At 33.8% G+C, this 9685-nt stretch overlaps 1 protein-coding gene across 3 annotated transcripts; it reads right to left on the minus strand.

The window, feature by feature from the left end:
* Positions 1-142: 142 nt before the first annotated feature.
* Positions 143-8094, minus strand: LOC106151617 (uncharacterized). 3 transcript variants are annotated; one of them, XR_015331792.1, is made up of 11 exons: positions 7952-8094; positions 7476-7636; positions 6726-6806; positions 6490-6528; positions 3603-3658; positions 3198-3276; positions 2798-2926; positions 2429-2506; positions 1780-1892; positions 1314-1441; positions 143-916 (listed from the first exon to the last, which is right to left on the minus strand). XR_015331792.1 is itself a non-coding variant. In XM_086999931.1 (10 exons), exons 2-10 carry the CDS (start codon positions 7623-7625, stop codon positions 901-903), a joined length of 756 nt encoding a protein of 251 aa, XP_086856057.1. In that variant the 5' UTR covers positions 7626-7636; positions 7952-8094; the 3' UTR covers positions 143-900. The 3 variants fall into 3 exon arrangements, 2 of the variants coding, with proteins under 2 accessions (XP_086856057.1, XP_086856058.1); XM_086999931.1 differs by lacking the exon at positions 1780-1892; XM_086999932.1 differs by lacking the exon at positions 1780-1892 and having other exon boundaries at positions 7476-7657; positions 7952-8082.
* Positions 8095-9685: the final 1591 nt, after the last annotated feature.

Below are 9685 nucleotides of genomic sequence, written 5' to 3' on the forward strand. Positions count from 1 at the left end.
TAAAACCCTGCAGCCTTCCTTAACTAGAACTTTTTTGTTGCAACCATGTTATGACCCCACTCTATTGTGGCTGAAACAGTGGTATATTATGGTAACTACTTAAATTAACATCAGACAATCAACAACAAAAAAATCATAAAAGTTAATGGTTTTGAAATGTTTAATTTTCCAATTATTTAAAACAAGATTGAATCACATGCAAAAAATTAAAATGCAGAAATTATACATTTCAAAAATCTCTTAATGTGAACCTTATAATTAAAACATTGCACAGTTAAAATACCTGAATTATTGCTGTGGTGGGATAAAAGACTGAATGATAAAATTAATGATTTAAAAGCAACCCTAAATGCCTTAAAAACAAAAGATATAACCAATTAACAAATCACAGTGTCATGGGAATTATTCAATTTGCACTACTCTCAGATGATGAAAAAAGTCGTTTAAAAATCACAATCTATAATAATTGATGGGTAAAAGACATAAAGATATTGAGATTGTCTAACAGTGTTTAACAGGACTGCCTCTATATAGCATTCATAACTTAAGCTGAGAAGAAACCAAAGTCCACACTGAAACTTTGGGTTGGCACGCACTTATCATGACTTGCACGTTACTTTAAGAAATATACTAAGCTCATAAAATTGTGCATTCAAACAAGCACTCCTACACCAGACTACCACTATAATTCAATATATTAAATGAGCAGAGCAAAACTATGTGCTCCAAATTAAAAGGAATTTTTTTCCTGGGTGAAAAAACATATTAACCAGTTTTCAGAATTCTCCAAGCAAGAGATGAGATGGGTCAGGTTTGTAATGGATTGTTGGACAAGAATTCGGCCCATTTATTCAAAGAAGGTCATGTTCTGTTGTTTTATGGAGATTTTCATAATATATTTTACGTTGTCACCTTTCTGAAAAAAAAAAAAAAAAAGAAAATGAATGAAACTTCCACCTTTAAATAATTCTTTAGAAAACATCAAGATGGGAGAAAAAATACATCTGTTGAGAAAGTTGGTATTTTCAAAGAAATCTACTAACAGTACTGCAATCGTGATTAAAAACCTGGCAACTGGACAGAAGAACTTACATATACTAGTATACAGATATTAAAAATAGTAAAAATTGCAGAATCAAAAAAGACTAGGCAAAAAAAAGATAACAAAAATAGAAAAATGAATTTTCTTGAATATGTTCACAATTTTCATCTGATTACTGGAAAATGGATGTACACATGGTGTAACTTAAATTCAGTGCAAGAAGTTTAATTCAAAGCTTGGTTTCATTTACATTTTATCTTATTTTACTCACCTATCATCCCAAAAAGGGCATAACCTACTATCTTTCAGATCAGACACAATTTTTGCTTTAACTGTTAATTCTTCATTAAAATGACCATCTCTAGTTTCCAACCATTCTGGAGCATTTGGAGCATGGGCCTGTAATATTGTGTACATTATAAACTTTATAATCCCAACTGAGAAAATGTTTATAGTTTTCTTTTTATTTATTTATTTTAGTGTCTCTTAAAACCTTCAATGCATAGTTCAATTACATTTTGCTTTCTGAAACTGAAAACATGTTTACTTAAAATATTTAAAGCATATTTTGCACTTCTTCGCAGGCTCTGCTGCGTCTCTGTAAAGCTAAGATAAATAAACATCTCTTTCTGAAAAAAGGAAAAGCAAATGGAAAATTTGTTGACTTAAAATAAATTGTTCATTACAACAACCAAAAATTGAAAAAAAAAGTATAAAAATTTTAATATTCATGTGACCAGGTCATCATGTCATCAATGGAAACTTCCACCATGTACTCTAGGTCCCTGTGCCAAATCTAAATGGGAAAATGGAAACTACCCGCTAGCTGTGGTTTCGCCATCATGCGTGCCTGAAGGAATCGAAATAGGATTGGGTCAAAACATCTGACAGGAATTCCCTTAAACCTTGTTGTTTTATGAAAAGCATAGCGTATTTCAGGTATTTGAATCCCAAAACTGAATGATTTGTTTAGTTCACGTGTATGGGAGATCATACTTTGTACTGGAGTTAAAAACAGAAATGATGGTAATGCACAGTAACACATTAAAATTTGCGACGAAGAACAATTTTTGTATTTCTCTAGTGTGTCTGACTTAGTGATCCCTGAGATGACCAAAAAACATGACAATACTATTCGAAGCGCTTTCTTTTCTATAATGTAAAGCCGCAAAACAGACTGGTATGTCTGTGTCCCAGATTTAAGTGCTGTTTGAGTGTCATTTTCAGCTAAGAATTTAAAAAATTGTTTGTTATAATAACACAAATCCATCCCCTTTCACTTGAAAGCACCCCCACTGTAATCCAACAAAGGAATATTTTGACAGACTTTCAAAGATGAGAACCCACTGTTGTTACCCAGTTTTAAGCATCTGTGAAAAGACTTACCTTAATAAAAGCTATAATGATATCTTGATTGATATAGCTCATCAGCAGCTTGCAGCCATATGTAACTATAGCAAAGGGCTAAAAACATATCAGCAATTCTAAATTATGTATAAAAAAAACTGCAATTATACATAAAAGACAACAATAGCAATGAAACAGCAATGAAATATGTTTACCACTAGAATATTTTTTAACCCAGAAGATACATGTTGCTACTACTCTTGTGTATTTCAAAAATTGATAACAGAACTGGACTGGCATAATTAAGTGACACAGACAGATGCAGGTGATGGATAAAAACAACATATGAGCATACATGAAAAATGTGATTTTTCACTAAATATTTCAAAGTTTCCTATATGATATTACCCTTTCCTCTGGAAGGAATCTGTATGGTGTGATGATGTGTTTTCTCAGGCACGAGCGTGCAATGCTTTTGAATAGATCAATAACACCAGGTTCTGCACATGGGTGGTACAAAAACACTGCTGCCCCATGCTGAATGAAATGTAAAAAAGGTATTAATAGGTATTGAGTAAATCCCTTACCCGTAATTAGTAAGTCCATTTTCAGATATGCAAGAAAAATAATAATAATAAAAATAACACATTAATTAATATAAATTAATAAAATAATAAGTAAATAAATCAAATTAAATTAAATAAATAAAAACTGCTAAAAAAATGCCTAAGGAGAGTAAAGTGGCTAATTTGTGTCATTACTGAACTAAGCATTACATTTGTAAAGTTTCATGTTGAACTTCACTTACCTCTAGTGAGTGGACCCATCTCTGTGGTGGGAGGTACCTGTACTCTCCATACACTGGCCACAATGGGCGATGAGGACCACTGAAATTTACATACAATTTAAAAATAAATAAATAATAAATGTTATTAACCCCAAGTAAAGTGTGAACATTTGAGGTAAATATTTCAGTCTAAGACAGATATAACAACATTTTGGTACAAATCCCATTTTTTGAAAATGTTGTCAAAAGTATAATCATCTTCATTCATAATCCCAATTGATATAATATATAAAAGGCTTTTAAATGTAGATTTTTAGTGTTAAACTTAGTTAAAATTTACTATAGGGGCACAAACTTTTGTTGCACAATACCCACATTTTATCAACTGTAACATATACAGAGAGAATATATGCAAAATCAACTCACTCTGTTGGTGGATGTTCTTTATAAATTATTTCTTCATTAAGACATTTGTGTAAGGGCTGTAAAAAGGGAAAAAACAATGTTGAACAATACAGTAATAGGTTAAAATAATAATTTAAAAAGAATTACCAAAGCTTGTCCTGTGGTTGTAAAACATGGTATTTTGTCAATATGGTAAGTTACAAAATGCCCAACAAAAAAGTAAGCAAAAGAAGAAGAGCTAAACTTAACAAATATGATGATGTCACTTTATATATATACAGGTATATATATACAACATTGGTCAAAAAGGTTGTCCCACCCCCATTTCCATGTACTTTTATTTACAAATGATCACCTCACAGCTGTGAATTGTTAGAAATGGTGCTTTTTATTACGGATACCGTGTCTAACATGTTTAATGGTTAAAAAAAAACAAAATAGTGGTGAAAATATACACATTTTATACCATGTAGTAAAATTTATAAGAGGCACCCCCTCAAATCGACTGTTTTACTGTGACTTCCACAGATGTAAAGAAATGTCTACAAAATTGAAAAGACGGCATCAAATGTCACCAAATTCACACACAATTAGCATTAGGGTGTGCTCGTTAAAGGTCACGTGCCTAACAGCGTGTGCGTCTACTGCGTACTGCAATTATCTCCTGTAGACGGCGCGACAAGCCTTCAACATGGGTAATAATTCTGTTATGTGGGATATTGTCCCATTCATCCTAAAGAGCGTGGCGGAATTGGTGAAGATTATTTAGGAATTGGTTCTTCTCTGCAATGCACATACCAATTTATGCCACAGGTGCTCAGTAGGATTAATATCAGGACTCAAAGACGGTTGTCCCATCCTCAGAGCCCTGTCTTTCTGCAACAAATCGTTTGCCAGACGAGAGCTGTGAGTAAGTGCGTTGTCACAATGAAGCCAGTAGCATCCCTGAAGTCACCTCTTGCAAATGGAGTGAGATTTCTGTTGAGAATGTTACATTAAAATGCCCCTGTTACGTTTTGTTCCAAAAGGAACCATGTACTAATACCATGGGCTTGGAATGTTCTCCAAATGCGGATTGAAATAACACGATATTACCCTACACACACCCTTCCAAGAGGCATTTTTTAACATGTCTATGGACCCTCTTTGACCATCGATGGGATACAAGAAATAATTTGATTCTGCATCAAAATCGACTTCCTTCCAGTGCTGGATGGCCAGGTTCAGGTGCCTGTGGGATCACTGAAAGTAGCATCTCAGCTGATATCTCATTCCATCTTCAAGAACTGACTTTGGGGTTAACTCCAGGCTTTATCATGACTGCACACTTGCTCACACCTCTCGCCTGGCAAGTGTTTGTTGATGAAACACAATGGTCTAAGGATGGAACCACCATCTTTGAGCCCTGATATTAAACTTACTAATCAACTGTGACATGAATTGGAGTGTGCAATGCAAAGGGGAACCAACCCTATAAAAACGTGGACCAACTCCCCCAACTTGTTTAAGAAGAATGGGACAATATCACACAAAACAGAATTGTAGCCCGTGTTGAAGGCTTGTCGCGCCGTCTACAGGAGATAATTGCAGTGCGCGGTAGACGCACACGCTGTTAGGCACGTGATTTTTAACGAGCACACCCTAATGCTAAATGTGTGTGAAATTGGTAACATTTAATGGCGTCTTTTCAATTTTATAGACATTTCTTTACATCTGTAGAAGTCACAGTGAAACAGTCGATTTGAGGGGGTACCTCTTATAAATTTTATTAAATGGTATAAAATATATATATTTTCATCACTATTTTGTATTTTTTAAACCATTAATCATGTTAGACACGGTATCCGTAATAAAAAGCATTATTTCTAACAATTTACAGCTGTAAGGTGATCATTTGTAAATAAAAGCACATGGAAATGAGGGTGGGACAACCTTTTTGACCAATGTTGTATATATATATATATATATATATATATATATATATATATATATATATATATATATATATATATCACAGCATCGAAACATCTGTGTATGCTCAAAAACATGCTGCTTGAACTAAACAAAATTTTGAAATTGACAAAGCCTGCCTGGGTTTACCATCTAGTTGATTTCATTTGCTTTCTGGTGTTGCTTTGAGAAAATATATTAGAAATGTTCTGCTGATTGTATGTGTTAAAGGGCAACTCCATTTGGACTTTGCTTAGAATAACATTTATTTTGGCTTCATAATGAGGGGATTCCTATGTGCCAGAAAATGATATTGTAAAATGCATTAAAAATTTTAGGAAGGTAAATTTCAGGTAATGCTCTGAGGATTTTCCTATGCGTAGGTGAAATTAGCTGGTATAAAATTTTGAACTTCTACTTCCGTGTTCTGACTGACAGTTTTAATTATTTCAAAAGCACGGCAATGGTACCAAACAATTACGGTACAATTTGTAATCTCGTAAAAATTTGAATATTTTAAATATGATATAAAAAACTTCTTATACTTATACTTGCCCTATTTATTAGCTAAATTAACAATTTGTAGAATTTAGAGACCAAAAAATGCCAGGAATTGTCTAGTTGACCTGGTTCTCAGATCAATGTTTTGTCCCTGTGCCTATATCAGGGGTTTCCCCAGGATTTCAGGGAAAGGGAGTCCAAAATGTGAATCTGTAATTTGGTCATCGATGCACTGGGAGTCCTGCCCAACCAACCAACCCCAAATATTTGTCAGCTGTCCAGCCATCTTTTGAAATATAGGCCATCTTTTAAGGCCAATGGCCGTCCAAATGACAGCTGGACGAATCTCGGGGAAAGACTTGATATATATATATATATATATATATATATATATATATATATATAATTGACTAAGGAAGTGCCTCAAAAAATACACCTATATTTCACTGTATACTACCTTGTCTAACTTTTTTTTGCAAAATTCAACAGGAAGCACCTGAAAATGAAATAAATAAGTAAAACATCAAACTGTCAATTAAGTACTTCAGTCACTAAATCATAAGGTGATATGGCAATTTCAAAACATTCACTGAATTTTGTATATTTTTGTACATTCACTCTCAACACACACACACACACACACACACACACACACACACACACGGTTGATCCAAAGAAATAAAAATGCACTACCTCTTTAAAAACAAGGAAAGGCTCTTGTAAAGAACAATGATATTCCACACTTGATCCATCCCAGTCTATTTTTATGCCATGCTGAAATAAACAAGCAGATGTCATGTTCTCAGAATATTTGTATAGAAAAAAAAATTACTCACCAAGCACATGCATGCATTGAGACTTCATTTAGCAGTCTTCATTTAGCAGTCTTCCACTTAGTTATACCAGGGAATTATATGAGACAGATATTGAACCACATTTTTATTATTATAAAATTGCCTTGCAAAATCATAATAAATAAATAAATAAATAAATAAATAAATAAATAAATAAATAAATAAATAAATTTGCATGACAGTTTTTTAAAAGGCCTACTTTGTGCACATCTACCCCAGCTATACATTTAAATGTTTTTCCAAGATGCACCTGCTGTACAGAAGACACACCAACATCTATTTGTCACTTCTGCAAATTTATCCCAAACAGTTGGATCAAATTTAAAATACATTAATGGACAAGTTATTGTTCATGCACCTTTATTTTATGAAGATCCCTTTTCTCAGTGCATGTTAAAAATTTTATATAAAGGGAGGATAACAATGCATCCAATAACAATGCATTAAGGTCACAATTATAACAATGACAGGGTGGAAGGTTCATTGTATCTCACCATTTGCTTTATATTCATGTTGACCCCTGCATAGCCCTAAGCAGTATAATACCGGATACAAGTATACGGCACAACATAAATAGTGTACAATTTACCTTGCCATCATCACAGCCGTATTTGCTGACACCCATTGCAATACCACCATGTTTGTCATCTCTTTGTGCAGCATATGTTGGTATTAAAGAACATGTTGTAAAACATGCTGCAGCTGTTATTGTTAGATGGAAGAGTCGCCCATTCAGCATTTTGACGTCTGCTACAGAGTAATGAAAATCACCTTGAAAAAGTGTGATATTGCATAGATTAACATATTACAACTCAGAGTCATAGCCCAGATGGTAAAATTACCCAGAGGAAAATATATATCAATATTTAATACTGTAATTCTTGATACGTCAAAAAAAGTTCAATCTATTTTACGTCTAAAATTAGTTATCAACTTTCATTATCGAGCTGTCAATTTCATACAGTTATTTCTACAATAGTCCTGTCGTATCGGTTGTCATATGGAACTGGCACAGCCACGAGAACGAGTCCATCATATTATTGATCAATATTTAATTATACATACCCTGTTAGGCAAGAAGCCAAGCCTCTACAAGACTGGAAGATGAGGGCACCATAGTATACTTCACCCTGATGTGACAGTCACGTAGAGATTCAACCTGTCAACAGATGGCGCTGACTTACCACGCAACACAGCACGCTGATTTTCTATGCAAAGTGGTGAAAAATTTTAAAAAATAAGTGTCAGCGGCGGATATTTTTAAAATGAAAAAAATTGGACTTTGCTTAAGCAGGGTGTTTTCCAAGTGTGTCTGTAAAGATGTTGTCTTTGAGCCAGGAGAAATTTACATGAGGGAGCACTCAAATGATTTTTTATCATGTTGAGACCGTAGGTCTAGGCCTAGCTAGTTTTGTCTGAACTTTGGCCTGTATGTTATGCCTATAGATATAGCCAATTATGGGGGCATTTAGGTCCTTGTGGGCCTAGTCCGACAGGTTACCGTCGTAGTCAGTAAGACCAACAGGTCCTACAGTGCATAATGATACACATTTCACTGTCATCAGGACAATACCATTTTAATTAAAATTTAAAAATCGAAACATAATGATATTCTGTTAGGTGTGTAATCATGTGGCCAATTCATTCGTTAACATATGAACATGAATGTAATGCAAAACGTTTGTAAAATAGCTTAAATATTGTCACTGATTATATTTTATTCCTGTAAAGTATATAGAACTGTCAACAAGTATGGAAGCAATTCTCACAGGTCGTCGCCTATAGGCTATATAGATTAGTGTAAAGAGGTGTTGTTTGAGTATGATCAAAAGAATTGAGCCATTCAGCTGGTGTCTGCTGGGGCCAGGGGCGTCTCGATAATTTGAAGGTTCATTGGTCCGAAAAATCGTTTGAACGCGCTTCTGATGAACTTTTTTTTTATTGCCAGCTTGAACATAATAGCGAATTTTGTCCATATTGTCAGTAAACGTTACACTTTGCAGGCCCGTAGCCAGCAATTTAAAATGGGGGGTTCGTTTTCTGAAAAAGTGGGCCTTTTACCATAAAACCTTCGTGTACCGAGATCAAATTTTATCCAGAGTGGACCTTTTTCCCAGCAAAAAGGGCGGTTCTTTCGAACCCCGAACCCCCCACTGGCTACGGGCCTGTTTTGTTTGTGTATACTTTGTAAAAAAATGCATTTCAGTAAATAAAGACTCAATACAATACAATACAATAAATTTTATTTCATGTCGGTTACAAATTGAATGGAAACATTAGCTTTACAGCTATTCTCCGACTGTATAAGGACAAAAACATATCTACAATAATGCAATATTACACATGAAGTCTAGTAAAAAATAAATAAATAAATGAATAAATAAATAAATAAAAATAAAAATAAAAAAAATCTACAAAGAGTAAACAAAAACACGAAATCTATTAAGATAACAATTTAGAAAAAAGAGAAAAAAGTTTTTTTTTTATGGGAAATGTGCAGAATGCTATACCTAAATCAACTGTGAAAAACAGACAATTTTACATACAATGCTCAATGATACAGTTATATAAACAATGTAAACATGACGTATTATTACACATTTTCACTAAAAGCATATAGGTTACACAGGCTACATCTGCATTTGGGTCCTTCCCAAAGCCTTAAAAGTGATTTAAACTCATTTGAATTGATGCTTTGCTTTAAGTCATTTGAGAGATCATTCCATATTTTTGACCCAAGATATGATAAGGATTTTTGACACATCTTCTAGCAATCAGTTTCTTTCTTCGCTACCACAT

Source organism: Lingula anatina, chromosome 1 (genome assembly GCF_051362555.1).
Source record: "Lingula anatina isolate TDL-2025a chromosome 1, LinAna3.0, whole genome shotgun sequence".
NCBI lineage: Eukaryota > Metazoa > Brachiopoda > Lingulata > Lingulida > Lingulidae > Lingula > Lingula anatina.

Excerpts from the sequence above, each read along its gene's own strand:
- LOC106151617 (XM_086999931.1), bottom strand. The coding sequence starts at position 7,625 with ATGCTGAATGGGCGACTCTTCCATCTAACAATAACAGCTGCAGCATGT. Across the intron at positions 6,807-7,475 it reads ACGGCTGTGATGATGGCAAG|CATGGCATAAAAATAGACTG; the intron begins GTAAATTGTACA and ends TGTTTATTTCAG. Across the intron at positions 2,507-2,797 it reads GATTCCTTCCAGAGGAAAGG|CCCTTTGCTATAGTTACATA; the intron begins GTAATATCATAT and ends ATATGTTTTTAG.